The 19,936-nt window shown below is 34.3% G+C and overlaps 4 protein-coding genes across 4 annotated transcripts in view; 1 reads left to right on the top strand and 3 right to left on the bottom strand.

Moving 5' to 3' along the window:
• Positions 1 to 19,936, bottom strand: part of LOC125854993 (NAC domain-containing protein 2-like) — a 100,104-nt gene that overhangs the window by 5,653 nt on the left and 74,515 nt on the right. The gene's annotated exons all lie outside the window — the stretch shown is intronic.
• On the bottom strand, positions 4,581 to 12,910 carry LOC125854987 (NAD-dependent protein deacylase SRT2). Its single transcript, XM_049534616.1, has 11 exons — positions 12,718 to 12,910; positions 11,183 to 11,225; positions 10,861 to 11,095; positions 9,721 to 9,786; positions 9,086 to 9,131; positions 7,721 to 7,881; positions 7,516 to 7,645; positions 6,481 to 6,642; positions 5,549 to 5,676; positions 5,074 to 5,173; positions 4,581 to 4,949 (listed from the first exon to the last, which is right to left on the bottom strand). Exons 1-11 carry the CDS (start codon positions 12,763 to 12,765, stop codon positions 4,899 to 4,901), a joined length of 1,170 nt encoding a protein of 389 aa, XP_049390573.1. The 5' UTR covers positions 12,766 to 12,910; the 3' UTR covers positions 4,581 to 4,898.
• On the top strand, positions 13,536 to 15,939 carry LOC125854998 (psbP domain-containing protein 2, chloroplastic). Its single transcript, XM_049534629.1, has 3 exons — positions 13,536 to 13,903; positions 14,702 to 14,857; positions 15,543 to 15,939. Exons 1-3 carry the CDS (start codon positions 13,598 to 13,600, stop codon positions 15,801 to 15,803), a joined length of 723 nt encoding a protein of 240 aa, XP_049390586.1. The 5' UTR covers positions 13,536 to 13,597; the 3' UTR covers positions 15,804 to 15,939.
• LOC125855000 (proteasome subunit beta type-3-A) overlaps positions 16,932 to 19,936 on the bottom strand; it is a 5,095-nt gene continuing 2,090 nt past the window's right edge. Inside the window, exons 4-7 of the mRNA XM_049534631.1 lie at positions 19,515 to 19,604; positions 19,319 to 19,403; positions 18,182 to 18,276; positions 16,932 to 17,128 (exon numbers count right to left, since the gene is read on the bottom strand). Of these exons, the coding sequence (XP_049390588.1) occupies positions 17,080 to 17,128; positions 18,182 to 18,276; positions 19,319 to 19,403; positions 19,515 to 19,604 (319 nt within the window). The 3' untranslated portion in view covers positions 16,932 to 17,079. The remainder of the gene's footprint in view (positions 17,129 to 18,181; positions 18,277 to 19,318; positions 19,404 to 19,514; positions 19,605 to 19,936) is intronic.

A 19,936-nucleotide genomic window follows, 5' to 3' on the forward strand; every position in this document is an offset into this window, starting at 1 on the left:
TATATATATATATTATATTTATTTCTACTATATAATAAAAGGGGTTTTATTATGATATTATATAATAGTAGAATATATATTATATAAACTCTCTTTTATTATATAGTAGAAATTACAATTACAAAATTAACCCTTTTAAAATGTCTTTAAGATATTTTAAGTTGTTAGTTATTATTATTTATAATACTTTTTTGGTAATTTTAAAATGATATATGTTATTTTTTCTGTCCCAATATATGTGACCCGGATAGAATTTTGAGAGTGAACCTATTTTATTATATATCCTTTAAATATGAAATATTTTAAGTCATTTGTAAATGATTTATTATATTATATTATTATATATTATATAAACTCCCTTATAGTAGAAAAATAAATATATATTATATAGTAGAAAAAATGATTTATTATATTATATATTATATATTATATAGGCAGTTTATGATTGGACATTACAATGTCCAATCATAAACTCCCTCTTATATAATAAGAGAATATTAATATTATGATATGTTTGAACAGAGGCAAATCTATGATATTTAGTATATGATTGGGAAAAAGAAAGAAAAAATATATTTTAATTATTATAAAAAAATATTTTTAACGGTAATAAATATGCAGCTAAAGTGTTTGTCGATATTAGCTAATTATTATTAGATCTAATATTGCTATAGACTTTAGTGACATTTACAAAATGTGTTAGAAAGTAATTGTCACTAGTAAAATTACCTCTAAAAAATATATCCAACGGCAATTAAATTATTATCGTTAATTAATTTATCGCTAAAATTATTTTAATATATTGTAGTGAGAATTGATCACCAAACTTCTAAATAAATAATTTAATATCCAATCAAATACACTATTTAATATTATTCATAGCGTGAATATCAATAAATAATGTTATACAAATTTTAAGATATATACATAAAAACTTTAAAGAAGTCGGCTGTTAAAGTAATATAATAATAATAATTATCCAATAAATGAAAAAGAAAAAGGGATTCAATAGCGGTCAGGTCAGGACAAAGAAGACCACTCGTGTGCTGCCTACCAAACCCACAATTGTCAAAAGCATATTCTTAGAATAATAATACACTTTTCATTTCAATTTACGTGATGTTATTTGATTTGATACATGATTTAAAAAAGATTTGTTTCTTTAAATTTTGTGATTTAAAATTAATCATAAATATTGTGTGATTACAAACATCTTTTAAAAGTAAAATGAACATTTTAAAGTTCAATTATTACATTTAGAAATATGTAACTAAATAAAAAGTCGAGTTATATAAATTAGGACGGAGGAAGTAATACTCCTTCCATCTGAATTTATTAGATATTGTTTGACTTGATCTAAAATTTTTAAAAAAGGTAGATTTCTGAAATTTGTGAGATAAAACAGCAAGTCATAAATATTTGTATAGTTATAAATCATTTAAAGTACGATAAATATTTTGAAGTTAAACTAACTAAAAGATATGTTTTTATATTTTAGATCGATTAAAAAATAAATGTTATATAAATTAGGACAAGGGAGTACTTAACTAGTTTGTTCATAGCTCCAAATTTTAACTAGTGGAGTAGATGACTAGTTAGTTCTTTTTACTTCAAGCTTTTACTCCCTTACATTTTTGAATATTCTTAAATATTATCGACTATTTACAAAACATTCAAAACATATGATTATTCATCATTAGAATTAAAATGTAAGTATTTGAAGTCATGAATTTAAAAATTCGGGTGATACACATATAAAGGCGTCAATTATCCATGCCAATATAAATTTTGTGTCATCAAAGTCTTGACTCTCGATTGCAGAAAACTTGAATCCACTTGTGATTAGGGGTGAAGCTAAAACAGTTCATTCGAATTTGATAAATTTAGAAGCTTTTGCTTAAACTCACCGATTTTATTCTCTGAACTATCGAAATTTCGTACTTCTATCGAATTCTCCCTATCTCCAAATTGAGCTTGTATAGGTAGATGTTATATTTTTGCAGAAACTATTAAACATGTAATAATATTTAACTGCAAACTCAATAACTTAGATAAATTATAAATAAAATGATAGATTTAGAATTTAAATTCTGATTTCGCCTCGAATCTATAAATTCTCCTACCAACCGTGAATCCTTAACAAAAGTCCTAAGAAGGAGGATTTGACGTCTCTAGATAAAATTGTAGCCACTCACCAGATATGCCCAACTCACAAAAAAATAAAAACGCCCACAACCAATAAAATTTGATGTTGATTGGTCAAATCTATTAAAAAAATGACTAGTAAAGTGCTAAAAAAACTGGCAAAATACTATGAATTCAAAAAAAAACTAACAACAGATTTAGTTCACCAAAAAATAAAAAATAATTGAGTTCACAGCCCTTTGACTAAGAAATTTAAGCACTTTAACAGGCCACCAAAGCAAGAAAGTTACTATTATTATGAAAAAAGAAACATAAAAAAGTGGTGAACCACCAAAAACTCCAAATAACGTGATGCAATGGATGAGTTATTTCTCATTTAATCAGAGATTTTGAATTCGAACCTTAGTATTAAATTTTTTTGATAGAAAGTGCTTCCTCCTTAATGGGGTCCCTACTCCCTAGGTAGCGTGAATTCGAAATTGTCAAATTTTAATGCAGATATCAAACAATGAAAAAAAAACATTATAAAAAAAAAAAACAGAAAAAAGTGGTGAAGTTTTCAACTTTTTTTATAGGACAGCTCAGAGATGATGTGAAGTGTTGACTGGATTATGACGTGCTCCATGAGAATATATTTGTGATACCTCCAAGGCTCCAACCTCGAAGTTTCTTCATTACTTATTTGCTAAACAATTTGTAATTTTTATATTCAAATTTAGTTGACTCCTAAAATTCCAAACAACCCAATTATAAAATTATTTTCCCTTTCATTTTTACTTGTTTATTATAATTAAAAATGAATTTTTATAACATATCAAAAGAAAAACAATGTTTTTACTTCATGTTTTATCAATAATATTAACTACTCATTTCAAATCATATTCTCCAATTTATTAAAAACTATACATCAATTAGTATGAATATCTTGATAAAAATATGTANTACTCCCTCCGTCCCTATTTACTTGTCCATATTTCCTTTTTTAGTTGTCCCTATTTAGTTGTCCATTTTGACAAATCAAGAAAGGACAACAAATTTTTTCCTATTATACCCTTATTTACACTTCTTGAAAATTGTAAAAGTGTATGTTGTTTCCCTCAAATTTATTTCACTTGAATTCAAATAAGTGGTTGTAATTTTGAAGTGAAAAGTTGTCATAAGGGTAAAATTGTAACTTCACTGTGCTAATCATTGTTGCCTTAATCTGTGTGCCATTTCTAAAGTGGACAACTAAAAAGGGACGGAGGGAGTATTTGCTAAACAATTTGTAATTTTTATATTCAACTTTAATTGACTCCTAAAATTCCAAACAACCCAATTATAAAATTATTTTTCCTTCATTTTTACTTGTTTATTATAATTAAAAATGAATTTTTATAACATATTAAAAGAAAAACAATGTTTTTACTTCATGTTTTATCAATAATATTAACTACTCATTTCAAATCATATTCTCCAATTTATTAAAAACTATACATCAATTAGTATGAATATCTTGATAAAAATATGTACATTTCATTTATTATTTCTAAAAAAGTGTGAAACAATTCATTATGAACAAGTAGAAGTGAACAAAAGGAGTAAAATAAATTGATGTTTCGCTCTCTTCGTAGTCTTGAAAAAGTTTAATTTTATCTCTATTATAAAAAAATGTTTTATTTTACCCTCAGTTATACTTTTGATACTTATCGTTAGCAAATCATCTCGCATTTATTTTGGACCGGATGAACCATGCCCCCTTTTGTCCATACAAAAAGATTTACTTCTTTTAAAGTAACATTTGATAATACAATGCATTGATTTTTTTGAAGAAAAACTGTTGAAAGTGAATTTCAAGATTGGAAAAGCGATTTTAACCATTTTTCAAGTTAAATGTCTTCGAATGCAATTTTTCAACTTTACCCCCCTTCAAATATCATATTTTTAATATCCAAATTGCTACACTACATGTGTCAAAATATTTCAAGAATATGGTCCAAATATACCTATCTACTTTTGACTATGATTCAAGATTACCCCTCCTATACCTCTTTGGAGTCATTTGATGTGATATATAAGGTATAACAATCCTAGGAATAAAATGCAAGACTATTTTATCCTGTGTTTGGTTGAGGGTATTAGGAGGTCGTGATATTATTTATCCCGTCATTTATACCTTGGTGATGGGATAAGTAACCTCATATACATGGTGGAATAACTTACAGGATAACTTGTTCCCAACCAAACGACCCCTTCATGTTAGAGCTCTACCTAAGATCAAAAGCAAAAAAATGACGATACGTTGATCGTTGAGATGCATTAGAAATATCAATGCATCCAATGACCCAAAGTATAAAAAAAAGGTAAAAGAATTGAGCAATGTGTATAGCATAGAGGTATTTTTTATACCCCTTTTCCCCTATAATCTTTTACAAGCATAATGTAAATCTTTAAAGATGCAAAAGGCCATACTAAAATTCATCATTTCCAAGCAATATTCTGTGTATTTTCGCACCATTTCAGCTTCAACTCACTAATCAGAAATTCGAAGTAGTCGAGTTGTGTGACAACACAGACGCGCACATAAATAGTGAGTGTGGTACTTGAGAAGTTCATTTTAAAGAATTACAAACAACATCGGGGTGGATTTAGTGAATTTACCACACATGAGATGCAGCGAACTAGCACGTTCCGGCCAAGTGTACAATCCATTTGCAGCAACTGATGAAATAGAGTCTGGGATGCTATTAATTAACAGTTCCCTGAATCAGGAACTAGGGAGCAGGGATACTTAATGATCCAACATTGAGCAATCTTGGAAGTATCTGCATCATATAATTGTATAAGCTACGGTTCCAGGAACGTTGCAGCAAGAAAAACTGTAAAAACAGATGCGAGGATGACTATAACGGAAACTATAACTTCTGGTATTCCATACAAAGCACTAACCTCTCCAACTCGAGCACTAATTTTCAAAGGTACAATATCGTCAGCTCGTGTAGCACCAATATTCATAATTGCAGTAGCAGCACCTGCCTCACGCGCAGCTCTGTTGCAAAGGTTTATCCTCATGGTGTTGATATAAGTTATCCAAAAGGGAGAGAAGGAAATAAAAACCAACACAAAGAAGGAAAATTATGATGTGATAATCTAACAGGTATATGCAAAGAGGGAAATAATGTTCGTTTCCAGAACCACCCGAAATGATTTTCGGAAAAGAGTAAGTGAATCAGAAGGGACCATTCTCCCAATTGAAATCTCAGGTCATGCAATTGCAATCCTAGTTAAAAAAATTTATGCTTGGTATAAGACTAATTCATCAATGATGCACTTAGACAAGAACCGAATGATCAAACAAGTTAGAACTAACCAAGTAGACCAGATTTTCTTTTTATTAAAATGGAAGAGAGAAGCAAATTCTCACTTGATAAGCCGGAAAGCGGACATGGTCATCAAAGATGAACCAAGTACAAGGAAGGCATCACATCCCTTTGCAGCTTCCATGGCAGCATCTGCCCTAGATTTGGGGACATTATCCCCAAAGAAGACAACCTGTAATGTACCATATTTTAATACTTATACCAGTACACTACTGTCGATATGACAATAAATTCAAAGGAACAATGATTAATCGAATACAACAACTACAACAACAACATACACAGTGAAATCCCCACTAAGTGGGGTCTGGGGAGGGTAGAGTGTATCAAACCTTATCACTACCTCGTGGAGTCATTATATAAAATTACTAGGCAAAGGTGAATTTGTGTCTTTTTCTTTTTTTAATGAACTTTTAGAAGTTAAGTATGCCATTGTCTAGGTATTGTAATAAGTAGCATAAACTTTTAACTAACTATTAAAAACAACATAGAACTTATAAAGTTTTGATATCCTACAGCGAAATCGAAAATACAGTTCCCTACGGGTTTGCACTACAAGATCCAACATTCATTCTAGATCCAGAGCTATGATTAGCATGGAGCAAGAATAGATATATGTAATAAGTCCATATAATTTTCATTATAAATCAGCAGACTTATTACATATGAACTTTCTTCCCATGGTATCATGTGTATAATTATGGCACATGGCAGAAATTTGAAAGTCATCTCAACCTATTGACTATTCTTATTCACCCTGGTGAAAGGATCGTTCTTCAATTCAAGATTACTCTTTGACATATTCGTGATAACAAAGAAATCATCTTACTCAACTTGGGAAATTTCTTGCATTTGCTATTAATCATTCTTCATGAAAAGCCTCCTAGACCAATTTTAACCTCTAGGAAACGAAAAAACATAAAGAAAGAAAAAAGAGAAGCTGCTCCAAGTTTATATAAACTAGTTCATCACTTACGTCAGGTTTCAGAACTCCTTGGCAGCTCTGACATTCAGGAATGTAGAAATCCTCTTCCCAGAATTTCTCATCAATCTCAATATCCCCATCAGGTCTTTGTTTCATTCCAAAGCTCTTGTCTGATCGACTGTCATAGTCCAAACTTTCAATAGCTTCTGCCCACTGCAGTACTATAATATTTCCAGTTCAGTTTATGCCAACGGAACAAAACAGTGAATACATTAGGTTGATCAAGAAGAAAACATGATCTTGTTATTCAAGTTTTCCAATTTTGGGTTGGCTATAGTAATACCCCTTAGATGATGTCTCATACACCATAATCAAGGGCCAGCTGTTAAATTCTAATAATGTTGGCAAACAAACCATCGAAAACCAATGCTTTCTATACACAAGAAGACATATATAATGTCACAACTGAACATGGTAGTTAGGCAGCTAATCCAGTACTTATTATTTGTTAATCCAAATATTAACATATGCTGTGTTATCATACAAACTGAATAGACCCTATTGCAGTCCAATATCAATGAATGACAGTTTTCTGCATAAACAAGGTAACACAGAGTTGTATGTAGATACAGAACTCTTTAAGATGAGATGATGATGGATGAAAAGGCAAAGCAATTGCTGCAACAGGTACAGAATTGCAGGCCAAAGGGGGAAGGTTTGGGATAGGGGAGGAACTGATGCGTCAATGCCCGAGGGTAAGGCAGATGGTTGTGTGACAATGAAATCCTTATTTTTGTCGTAAGTAAAGGTGACAATGGAATCAATAACATTCTATGCACCAAAACGCCCCTCCTCTTTTTGCCAGACAAGTATAGGAAAAGCATTGTCGGTGTTTATAGTTCTACAGGACTTGGACATACATATAGACTAGTGCCTTGTGGAACAGTGCTGAAATAGATTTCTCTGTCATCTTTCATGAAGTCAAATCAACATAACTCAAATCGATAATCAGGCAGTGATTTCAAATGCAATGAATGGACTTATATGCACATTACTAGATTAATACAATAATTGAATAAAGATAACCTTGGGATTATGAGCCTTCACTTGATCTTGAAATAGATCTCGAGGTAGAGAAAAACCACAATTTGTACAGGCAACAATGTAGACAGTCCCATGCAATTCAAGTGGATTGCTGCCAGCTCGGTGATGCAGCCTGAGAGGAAGAGTAACAAATTAGTGTCAAAAGGCTCATAAAATCAATGATAAAATGAAAAGACGAGCCAACTACCTGTCCACATTCTGTGTAATCATAAAACTTATATGGCCTGCTTTCTCAAGAGATGATAGAGCTATATGACCTGTACTAGGTTGAGCAGCAGTGAAACGTCTCCATCCAGCATAGCTCCGTGCCCAATAACGCCTTCGAGCCTTGATTGATCGGAGAAACTCCTACAATTGGATATATAAATCAGACAGTTTGAATGTAGGCAGTAAACAGAAGCTAACTCTGTAAATTTTAATGAAAGCAGAACTTTTTCTAGCACCTAAGAATGTGGTTTAGCAGTAAATGAAGTGGGATTGCAACTTTGGGAGACAATTCAAATCCCAAAAGAGGCAAAATCACTAGGTGATTACTTCCTATCTGCCTAAGCATTAGTGACAGAGTTACGGTACGGGTATGTTGCTCGGACTCTTCAAAAAATGTCTACGGGTGCGTTTCTGATCCTTCAGAAGTAGTACATTTTTGAAGGATCCAACACGGCTGCGACATCATTTATGGAGAGTCTGAGCAACATACTGTCGGTACCTGTGCTGGCAAGAGGTAGCAAATAACTGGTGGTATAATTGACACGCATGCAAGTTTAGTCAGCATGAGAAGAGAAAAGTTGAGGTGAGACTACATGGGGTGGTGGTGCCAAAGTACAAACAGTTTACATATCTTGATATTACTCTGGGAATTAACACTAAATGGTTGAAATGGAGAAGTGCTACTAGGGTATTATGTGATAGTCAGAAGGATAGATAAGATTAATAAATGACCAAATTTGCCAGAAGGTGCAAGTAGTATGCATTGAGGATAAAACAGGAGAAGGTCCCTGAGATGGTTTGGTCATGTTCTGCATCGACCTACAGCTGCAACCGGTACATCTGGTGCATAAATGTGCAAGTGCAACTATGGTGAGTGAAGGTGTTAAAGAGGACGAGAAATCACAATAAGGAAGTTGTCTCGAAAGACCTACAATTTCTGGGATTCAAAGCACACTTAGCTAACGATAGGACATAGTAGAAGGAAAAGATCCATATAGGTGAGATCTACTAGTTGGGAATAGGTCTAACTTATTTTTTAAATCTTTTTTTGGTATGATGATGACATGAATTGAGCTTAAATGGAGAAACATGAGTATTCATAAGCCAATCCCAACTTATTTGGGACAGTTGTTGTATCATGTATATATTCTGGAGATGACCAAAACCAAATTCATGTAGGATTTATTGTCTAAAAGAAATATATAGGTCTAGAGATGAACAGAACTAAATCCATAGTAGACTGATAGATTTTTTTTCCACTGTTAGATATGCGAGAAATGGTATTTATAAGTGAATAATGACACTTCAATGGAACCAAGAATCATAGCACATGCCTTCAAATCACCTGATGGGTAATTGGTTTGAAACCCGTACTATAAGCTCCGTTTGGGCTGCCAAGAGAAGAGGGAAAAGCATTACCATTTGTCAAAAATATCACTTAACTTCTTTATACAGAAAATATCAGGCCCCAAAATAAAATCTAGAAGCAGCACAAAGCTGTAATACTGAATCCCCAACTCCACTCTTAAACACAACACAGACGTACCACCCTATAGAAAAAGGCGAAAACTGCAGGGAATGCTCAAAATAGAGTCATTACAAAGAAACTTTGGTTTCACAGTACCGTCCTGCATTGAATTGAACAGGACATCTTGCTGCACTTTCAGATTTAATCCTCACTTGATACAATTTATATAAATGCTCAACACCAAAAAAGTCAGATTTTTTAATTTGTTTATAACTGCACCAAATAGCAGGAAAACTAAATGTTGACAGCCTTCTGATTTTAATAAGAAATGTGTCTTCCTTTTTAGAAATGTAACTCAGCTAGGATGCGAAATTAACTATTGACAACGTCTTCTTCCCTTAGCAGTAAAATGTATTTCCTTTTGAAATGTAACTCAAATTATCAACTTCAGAGAATGATCAAACTGTTGACTGTTGAGAACGTTGAGCAAGCTCATCTAGTTTTAAACCAACCTTCTGTAATCCGGAATTCCACTCTCTGTGCTCATGCCAGCTCCCGTCAATACAACAAGCTTGGTACTACAAAAAACAATGGAAAAGAACTCGTCAGTAATTGATGTCATGGTGTAGTTGATATTAGAAGAAAACACAAAAGAAAGTAGTATTTTATAACTCAAGTGCAGCTAAAGGGACACCCGATTTGACCTACAATTAAAGAATCAGTAAATGAATCACCACTAAAGTTCTAGTTTGTAATATAGAAAGTAGAAACACACAATGCCTGATAAAATTGCATGTAGGCTTATCACATAGTAGTAAATTCAGATAATAAATAAAAATACATCTATACTATGTGAATTATATCACAAAAACTTTAGCTACTTGGACTCTTAAACCACATATAGCTAAATGACTTTGAAATAATATCTCTCTTCCTTTTTTTGAATTTTATGACTTCAAAATATTGAACTTAATAGCAGTAAAGAGAAGTGTGGTCGGACTCAATGGCCTTGTTATTGTTACAAATCTACCAAATGCAAGAAATAAATCGAGAGATTTGATGTAAATGATGTCATAAGTTTCAAGATTCCATATCTTTGATTATCTGCTTAGGAAATGCTATTTCAGTTGCACTCTCTTTTGTAGTAAAACACATTTCACAATTCACATAACCTCAGCCCTTCTTTCCCTCCTTTCGTTCTGCTTTCCCCTGTAATTTTGACCTTCCTTCCTATATTTAGTTGCCACATGATTGTAAATCTCTCAATACTACATAATCTATGTATAATGAACATTGTTGTACCTATTTTAAGAAGACATAAACAGATGAAATAGCTGACTTGGCTCATAATTTCTTCTTCCAGCATGATTAGAAAGAAACAACAAAAATGCCTTACCGAGAAAATGGGAAAGAGTAAAGAGAGGGTCCTCGGAATGAATATGTAGAAATACATGAAACAATTCACATTTCCTTATATGAGACTGTAGAATTAGACCATTGCAGCACAAAAGGAAAAACGGCAAGCGACTAATCAAGCAAATTTTTCCAAGGACAACCAAGTATTCTCCAGAACAATAGAAGTAGCTAAACATCCGCTTCTGTATTTTCCTGACCTTTCTAATCCAAAACAAAAAAAGGAGCACAATTCCTACCTTCTATCAAAGAATTCATACAAACTTTCCACATCTTCCATGCTAGGCGGGTCCGAATAAGGAACCATCTTCTTGTGACTCAAAAAATTTGAAGGTTCTTTATCTGTACAGTCTGATGAGATCTTTGGAAATGATATTCGTGCTGCTGTTTTCACAGACTTAACATATCCCTCAATGGGAATGAACTTCTTCACTCCACTAAACCATTTCCCCATTGGATTACTTGATTGATAAGCTGTAAACAAGAAAATAAATTGCTCAGGAGCCAGAGAACTTATAAGTACATATATTAGGAACTTGATATTCCTGAACAAAGACTAACCTGCCAATTCTAAGCCCAACAAATCTCTTTTATTCTTGAAGCCCTGCCCATTCAATTTACATGTTATCACTATAATGTTATCGGTACCACCAAAATCTATATGTTAAAAGGCACCATAACTTTAATATCCAAAAGAACAGTTGCAGAGCTAAGTGGAGGCAAGGGGTTCAATTGTATCCCCTTCACCGTAAATCATACTGTCCAAGTTGGGCAAAAATGAACTATTTTTTGTTGTATTTATGAGGTGTAATTGTTGCGTTAACTGTTGAATCTCAACCGAAGATTCCCGTGTAGTAATAAAAAAGTTCAAAAATTTGCTTTAAGTCGCAGTTCCAATTTGCAATTGTGATATTCTAGCACTTTTTTGAATCCCCTTGTAATAAATATATTAGTCTAGTGGTCAATGAAGTAGGTTGAGAATCATGAGGTGTCAGATTTAAACCCCAGTTGATGCAAAAATACTAGGTAAGCACAACCTTGATGGACAAAGTTGCTCAATATTTGTTGGTGGGAGGTAGCAAATACACCTGAAATTAGACAAGGTGCGCGCATAAACGGACCCTAACCCAAACTCAGTGGTTATCAAACTAAAGCTCTGCCACTTCAAAAGATTATTTAGTCATAGCATATGATTAGATTCCTGTGTAATTATAAAGAAGGTCCAAAAATTTGCTTTAAGTCACAATTCCATTTTCCAATTGTGATATTCTAGAACTTTTTTGAATCCCCTTGTATAAATATATTGGTCTAGTATGATCAATGAAGTAGGTTGAGAATCACGAGATGTCAGATTTAACCCCAACCAATGCAAAAATACTAGGTAAGGACAGCTTGATGGACAGAGTTACTCAGTATTTGTTGGTGTGGGGTAGCAAATACACTCGATATTAGTCGAAGTGCAAGCAAACTGGCACCAACTCCATGGTTATCAAACTAAAAGATACACGGCTCATTTGGTCATTGCATATGATTAGATCCTTTTTTTTTTATAACCATAGTGTCCGGACCAGTTTCTGCACAACTCAACTAATTCCACGGATACCTATCACCTCCCACCAACATTTGCACAACTCGACTAATTCCATGGATACCTATCACCTCCCACCAACATTTGCACAACTCGACTAATTCCATGGATACCTGTCACCTCCCACCAACAACAAATACCACGCACCTCTATCCACCAAGGCTAGAAATAAGACTTCTAGATTAAAAGATAACAAGTAATGTTTTTGTTTCTATTGGGAATTGAACTTGAGACCTCATGGTGCTCAACCAACCAACGTTATTGACCGCTAAGTCACACCCTTGGCTGCCATATGATTAGATCCTTCTTCAAGCAAAAGCAAAAGCAAAACAAAACAAAACAAAAAAAGGAAGAAGAAAGAAAATCGAGAGAACACTTCCCACTATATGCCTAGAAATGTATCTCAGAAATCTAACACTTACAGCAATTCGGCATAAAAACATCAACAAAGTTAACAATTAGATATAATAGCTGCCGGTTATTCACTGTTAGATTATTATAAACTTACAGAAATTGAAGGTCTGCAACAAAGTCGCAGTGACATTGACATGGCCATAGAAATGGACTATAATTTCAGATTTTTACTCTCAATTTCCCTATTTTTAGGTTCTCTGCTGTTCCGCCATCGAGCGTATCGTCTTCCACGTCGAACAATTCTCCACCGCTCACAACTGAAAAAGGGGAATTTGCAATGGTTTTTTTTCCCTCTCAGTTTATATATGTCGTTGATTTTTTAATTTTATTTTTTTGTTGTAATAGTTTTTTTATTTAAAGCTTTTTACAGAGCTCCCACAAATTATACTTCTCAATTCTTATAACATTAGATTTGAATGTGAGTGCTTTTCAAAAAAAATAAATTGAATTAATGTTTTTTTTATTTAGTATGATAGAAGATAACTAATATGATATGCTATTTTTAAGATAATGATCAATTAATATAGAATCGATAAATAAATATTTACTCTATTTGTTTTATCATTTAAATACTTTCTCAATATTTTATATGAATTATAGTATTTTTATATAGTTCGTAAATATATAGGAAAACAAACGGCATAAATAATATTCCAAGCTTGTTATCTCTTTTCCGATTCATCCAACACCCTCAAAATCCACTTCTTTACTATCCCACCACTCCGCCCTCTAGAATCCCTAGTCCTGCCTTTATCTCATCTTCAAAATATTTTGCTAGATTATATATAAAAAATAAATAAATATTAAGACAATAAATAACAAAAAATTAAAAAAAATATTTTCATATTTTATTCAGATTGAGACGTGTTAATGTTGATAAAAACAAATGGACCTCAGTTCAGTTCAGGTAAGGCAAAGGCAGAACAAATAAGATGACACTTCCTTTCATCTCCTCTCAATTACTATAACACACAATGTCAACCATTAGCTCAGTATCTTGCTCAAGTCCCCTTCAAAATGGCTTCTCTCAACGCCTCACGAGCATATCCATTAATACCCCATTACAGTTGAAAACGAGAAACCGATCCTTAATTTTGTCATCAAATGAATTGGTTCCAACTTATTCAACGAGACGAGCACTGAATGTATCAATTTTGACGGTGTTACTGTCGATACCTTTCTCAAGCTCCGCTATTGCCATTGGTGAGGTGTTAGAGCTTGAAAGATACACGGATTCAGTTGAAGGTTTCACTCTCCTCAAACCCTCTTCTTGGAGTAAGGTTCGATTTGCCCTTATTTTACCCCTAAATTAATCGAGAATTGTTTATTGTATTTACAGCTTTCACTAATTAATCAGCTACCAAAACATACTGTTTTTTTTTTTTTTTGCTTAGATTAATTGTAAATGTAAACTATATTTAGGCTATTCGTCCAAGCTTCCCTGAAGTCAAAAGTGTTCTTTTTATTTACTCCTTACCTATCAATTTATTTGAGATAGTTTGAGTTATAGGGAGTTTTAGAAAGGAAGTCTTTTGAGGCTTGTAGTTTCAAGTAAGTCGTAGTTTGGTTAAAAGTCGTTTCATTTAGGCTAAAATGAACATTTTGAAGTTAAATTGTTATTAATATGGAAATGTGGCATTCTAGTGATAAAAATTGGGACAAAGGGAGTAATATTTTAAAAAGTTTAGGTTTTTGGCCATTTTAGGGGGAAAGGTGTTTTAGGCTGAAAAAGTTGAGTTTTCGAAGCACTTTGGGACATCAATCAAGCACAAATTGATGATTCTAATATTGACAAAAGATGATTTTCAAATTGGTTTGCCAAACATACTCAGCTACTTTCCAAAAATACACTACTTTTGGAGAATCTGACACGCAACCTTTGACATTTTTTAGAGTCCGAACAACATAGCTTATCAGTGTTGATTACCACCCTAGACCAAAATTGTTATCATGATTGATGTTGGGCAAATCCTTACTCTATCACGCACACATAATTGGAAGAAGAAAAGAATCACTCTCAGAGTTGTACCAGATGAAGAGGTTTTGGATACTGATTATGCTATTATTGGGTTCTTCAGGTTGATAAAGCTGGGGCAACTGCCCTGTTTCAGGATGCAAACAAGGGATCCAACAATGTGGGCGTTGTGGTTATCCCTGTAAAAATAACAACCCTTAGTCAATTCGGAACTCCACAATTCGTGGCAGATAAGTTAATTCTGGCTGAAAAACGCAAGGTCAGAATCCTTTTACTTTTGCTGTTCTTCTGTTTTCTTGCTGTTCCGAAACTACATTTACTAATAAGGAACTGCTATACTAGCAAGAGGAAGAGTATTAACAAGGTTGAAATTCTAGTGGTTATTGTTCACATATTTTGCATTATCTCCATTTACTTGGTAATATCTTTTATGTTGGTAAAGGAGGTGAATCATATCCGAAAGTAACAACAGCAACATATGGGGTCTGGGGAGGGTAGAGTGGACGCAGACCTTACCACTACCTTGTGGAGCTAGAGAGACTCTTTTCGAAAGACCCTCGGCTCAAGTGCAGCAAATCCAAGTACAAAGAAGAAGAAAACAGTGTAGAAAACATAGCAACTAACAAAGGAAGCGGTGTAAAGCCTACAAGAAAGGAACAAGAACAACTAAATAGTGTGATAGTTGAAACACATTAAACAACAAACGATGATAGATATCATAAGCAAGAATAATACTGCTAGTACACCAACAAGCCTAAACCCTCAAAAAGCAATAACAACCCTCCACTACCTACTAACCTTCTACCCTATCCTACAATCCTATCAGCAAGTGAGATTTTTATATTTGGACTTTATAGAAGGATGTGAAAGACTGTAGATCCCACTGAAATTGTTTGCTTCTAAGGATTATTGTCAACTAATAGTACTGTCTTTTTTACTTTTAGGAAAGTACAAAGGAGGCTGAAGTGGTTTCAGTATCGGAGAGAACGGGTGAAGGAGGTCTTCAAGTATATGAGTTTGAGTACAAGGTTGATAGCACAAGGGGAGGGTTGAAGAGGATACTTTCTGCTGCATTTGTGGCGTCTGGCAAGCTCTATCTGTTAAACATTGCTCACTCTGATGGGTTAGAAAGTCCTATTGATCCGGATAGAAGAAATACGTTGGAACAGATTCTTCATTCCTTTGATATTGCTCCTTCAACTTAAATCAACATGAGCTCATTTTTTTCCCTCATTGGGCTTCGTCCTGGGATCAAAACTGAAGGTATGCCCCAGGTTTTTTTCTTTGGGGGTCCTGTGTTGTAATTCTTCTACTTAATAGTACTAACCTGTTTATCTTTAATACGAGCCTCACATTCGTCTTGATGTGTAGCGTGTAGCTGTGTGTATGACAAAAGAGTCTCAACTGGCTACTAATGTTCCGTTTTATTGGAACTTCCCATGCATAAAGGTAGTAACTCTATACACATTGACTCATGAACCTCGCGCTGATACTTTGTTCTTCCCTCAAGTTGGCAATAGACACCTCTATCACATTATCATGTTGACACCATTTTGGTCAAGCCTCAAGTCAACCAATATTGGCTGATTTAAACGTGACATAGGTTTTGCCAAAAACTGATTAATGACAACAACGCTAAACCCAGTATAGTCCCACAAGCAGGGTCTACTAAGGATAGAGTGTATATAGACCTTTCCCGGCCTCATAGAGGTTGAGAACTGATTACATGACCTATGGGGACGATGGAAATTTCTAGGCGTTCTTCTTGCCCTGGGAAGAACCAACCCAAATTTCTATGGTCTGCAGAGGAAATTGAAGATTGTCTATTAATATCTGTTCCAAAGTCTCCCTTGGTTACAATATTGCAATTCCACAAGGAGTCTCAAAAGAAATTGATTCATCTTCTATATAATTTGTCTCCCTTTTACTAAGACCATTTGATACATTCAAGGATTCTGAGTATCTTCTCAAAGCATGACTTAGTTCCAACGGAGAAGATAACCAAAACACTACATAGGCAAAAACTATATGGTAAAAAATGAAATCTCACGATCTTGGCACGACAATCGAGCATAGCTTAGCAAGACACGAAGACAATAGCCAATCCATACCCATATAACAATGTCAAAGTTAATCATCTCTTCCTCAATCAAGTTGGCTACAGTGTCACCGCAATACACTGTAACCATACAAAGGCGCATTTTGGAAAATCTTGGCATTTGTATAGCCTAATGACAAGATTGTCTAGTGTGTGACAGATAAGTTGTGGCAGAAATTTGTTGGGATGCTCAAATAGAGGATTGTAAACTAACTAGAGCGTTAACATTCATTACTGACAGACAACTGAATCTATTAAATAACAATCTTGGAGAGAAGTTGATACGATAACATCAAATATGAAATGTTGAGTATTCATCAAAACAAGTGAAATGTCATCCCAGTGAAATGCAATAGTGAACTAGTATAGCACCCCACAAGTGTTTAGTCCATCCTTCCCTTCAAGATCCTCTCTGTCACTTCAGTTGGTGTCCTGCAACAATACATACATAGATTGGAATAAAAAAGATTGGGGTACCAAAACAACATAAACAACTCACTTTAAACTAATACTCCCTCCGTCCCATTTTATGTGGCAACATTTGATCGGGCACGAAGTTTAAGAAATAAATGAAGACTTTGAAATGTTTACCAAATTGCCCCTTCCAAAAATAGTCATATTAAAAAGTAGACTCACTTTTCTCTCTCCTCATAAATGTATGATTAAGTGGGACTAACAAGGGTAAAAGAGGAATTATAACTTTAAATACTTACCATATAAGGAAATATGACATTCTTTTTGAGACTGACCAAAAGGAAATGGTGCCACATAAAATGGGACGGAGGGAGTATGATTTCATGAAATATGTCATGATCCCCATCCCACCCCCACCAAGGATCGATAAATAGAAAAGGAAACGGAAAACTCCAACCAACCAACCACAACATGTGATTGGGGTTTGGGGAGAACCTCAACATGCATTAACTACGACATGTAACCACCATTTTCTCCAACCAACCACCCTTCTAGCAGCAATGTTGTTCAGATCCTTAAAAATGCCGCCGGGACCGACAAATCCCCCGAAAGTTATTCATATTTGGAGGTTATGGTACAAGCTCAACGGTATTTCTGGAGGATCCGAGAAACATAGTTTGTCAAGCCCCTCCACTCTGCCAAGGCCTTAAAGACATTATCGTCTTCCTAAACCCAGTTCCTCTCGTTCCCCAAGCCCCAAGCAAGAACCCATATCTCCAACATTGGAAACCCGATCCCTTCACCAATCCAACTTAACCACTTCACCATGCCTAACAATGCCATATCTTCTCTGTACTTCAGGCTCTTCTAATTTCTCTTTTAGGAGGGCGTTTTTCTAGAATTACCTAACCCTCCAAACATGTTGGGCACACACGGTTTGTTGTTGCCTTAAAGACCACCATCTTGAACATAATAGATGGTGGATAATTTGTTTTCAATTAGACTCCAGTAGACACTTACTAAAAAGAGATGATCAAGAAAATAGGCATATGAAAGCATCTCAATACTTACACAACATAAACATGTCCTCCCCAACCACTTAAACAGTCACGGTCTACAGATGACAACAGTGCTTGAGAGATGGTCTCAAACAATTCTTCCGGTCCCTGAAATGTTAGCATACAATAAGAAACCATAAAGTCAATAAAATTAAGAAATAAATGCATGACAAACAACAGAAGCATTGCAAAGAAGTAACAGAGTAAAATTCTGAAGCATGTACATGCAATATTGGAATGGAAATTCAATTTCAAAAAAAATCTGGAATGGAAGGTTCTGAACGTCGAGAGAAACTTAAATACCTGTCTTACAATTAACATGAATAAAACCCATCTTATTCATTTGTTTGATTAGTCAAAAATCATTTCGGTGATATCACACAAAGATGGTGTCAAAATAATTTTCAAGGCGAGTGACTCAAATGGCCCAACCACCCAATACACCCATAGCACATCTGGCTATTCCAATCATCTGTACACAATGGTATCCTCTGCCTACAACTAAAAGAATGTGATAGAAATATTTTAAAATACTTCTTTACATTATTACGGCTTCATATACTCTCGTTCTGGATAGTCCAAAAAATACATAGTGGTATACTTCCCATGTTGCCATGTTCTCCTAGCCAATCCTCTGTTCTTAAGAGATGATAATCTCTATCCTCTCCTCAGTATCATTAAAGTCGTCAATTAAAAAAGTGCAACATCCACAATTGTGTTGTGAACCGACGATATAATAAGATGTGATGTGTTCAACTTTTCCTTGTACAAACAATACTAACTCACCACCACCACCACCCTCCTCTACCTCATATTATCTATTGTTATCACACTCTGCCCCCCTTGGGAAATAACTAATGTCAGATTTTTCACCCATCAAGCAGTGTCTGCTTAAAGAAAATCAATTTGTCAAATCTGCTGGTTTTAATAAATCAAAACAGAGAACAGTGACTATGAGACTCCATGATGTTGTCTCCAAACATATATCACCAACTGCCAGCTGAAGCATCAAATAAAAGCAGCACTTCAGCAACTCTAGGAAGATTATTCCCATTACATAACAAAAAAATGGACATGTGATGCATGGCATTCAAGCTAGAGACAGATTATCTAATTATATGGCAAAACATAAAGCAAGAGCAGTACAAACCATGTCGGGCTTGTACATGGCCTCACAGGCACCGTAAAGTGATTCAGATGCAGTACCAGAAACAACAAAATCTTTTGCGAGCTCCCTGCACAACAAGCATTACATCTAATAAGTAGCAATACTATAAGTTGCCATGGAGACCCTGGCAGAGTACACAAGTCCCCAAATTTTAGCAGTAGAAAGAAACGCAACATACTTTGCTCCAATAGAGTCCATTGTGCAAATAAAAGGCTTGTCATCATCTCCTAATCCAGCAATTACAGGCTGGCACAAGTATGGACCAAACCTACACAAAACCAAATGGATAATGAAGTTATAACAAGTTGATGAAGCATTGATCATGGATGACAAAACAACAACCCAGACTGGATTTAACAGGTTTTGTCCGACTAAACAGCTATTTGGAGTGAGCATTTTTTGTTTAGTTCATTAAGTCCAAATGCTAAGGTTAAGCTTGATTTATTTTTTAGCTCAAATACGAACAGGAGATGTTTGAAAAGAGAGTTTGAGAGCTTGTGTTAATTATTTAATTAACCACTTCATATGGATCATACCTCTAAAATCAATGTATGATGTCTAAAACATGTCTGCATATGGGGGCTTTGGGGGGGGGGGGGG

This window comes from Solanum stenotomum, chromosome 2, assembly GCF_019186545.1.
Source record: "Solanum stenotomum isolate F172 chromosome 2, ASM1918654v1, whole genome shotgun sequence".
In the NCBI taxonomy this organism is placed as follows: Eukaryota; Viridiplantae; Streptophyta; class Magnoliopsida; order Solanales; family Solanaceae; genus Solanum; species Solanum stenotomum.

Bases quoted from the DNA above. Each gene is read 5' to 3' on its own strand.
- LOC125854987 (XM_049534616.1), bottom strand. From the start codon at position 12,765: ATGGCCATGTCAATGTCACTGCGACTTTGTTGCAGACCTTCAATTTCT. The intron at 11,226-12,717 runs GTAAGTTTATAA...TTGAATGGGCAG, and splicing joins GTTGCAGACCTTCAATTTCT to GGCTTCAAGAATAAAAGAGA. The intron at 7,882-9,085 runs GTGATTTGAAGG...ATCCAATTGTAG, and splicing joins TCAAACCAATTACCCATCAG to GAGTTTCTCCGATCAATCAA.
- LOC125854998 (XM_049534629.1), top strand. From the start codon at position 13,598: ATGTCAACCATTAGCTCAGTATCTTGCTCAAGTCCCCTTCAAAATGGC. The intron at 13,904-14,701 runs GTTCGATTTGCC...TGGGTTCTTCAG, and splicing joins AACCCTCTTCTTGGAGTAAG to GTTGATAAAGCTGGGGCAAC. The intron at 14,858-15,542 runs GTCAGAATCCTT...TTTTACTTTTAG, and splicing joins TTCTGGCTGAAAAACGCAAG to GAAAGTACAAAGGAGGCTGA.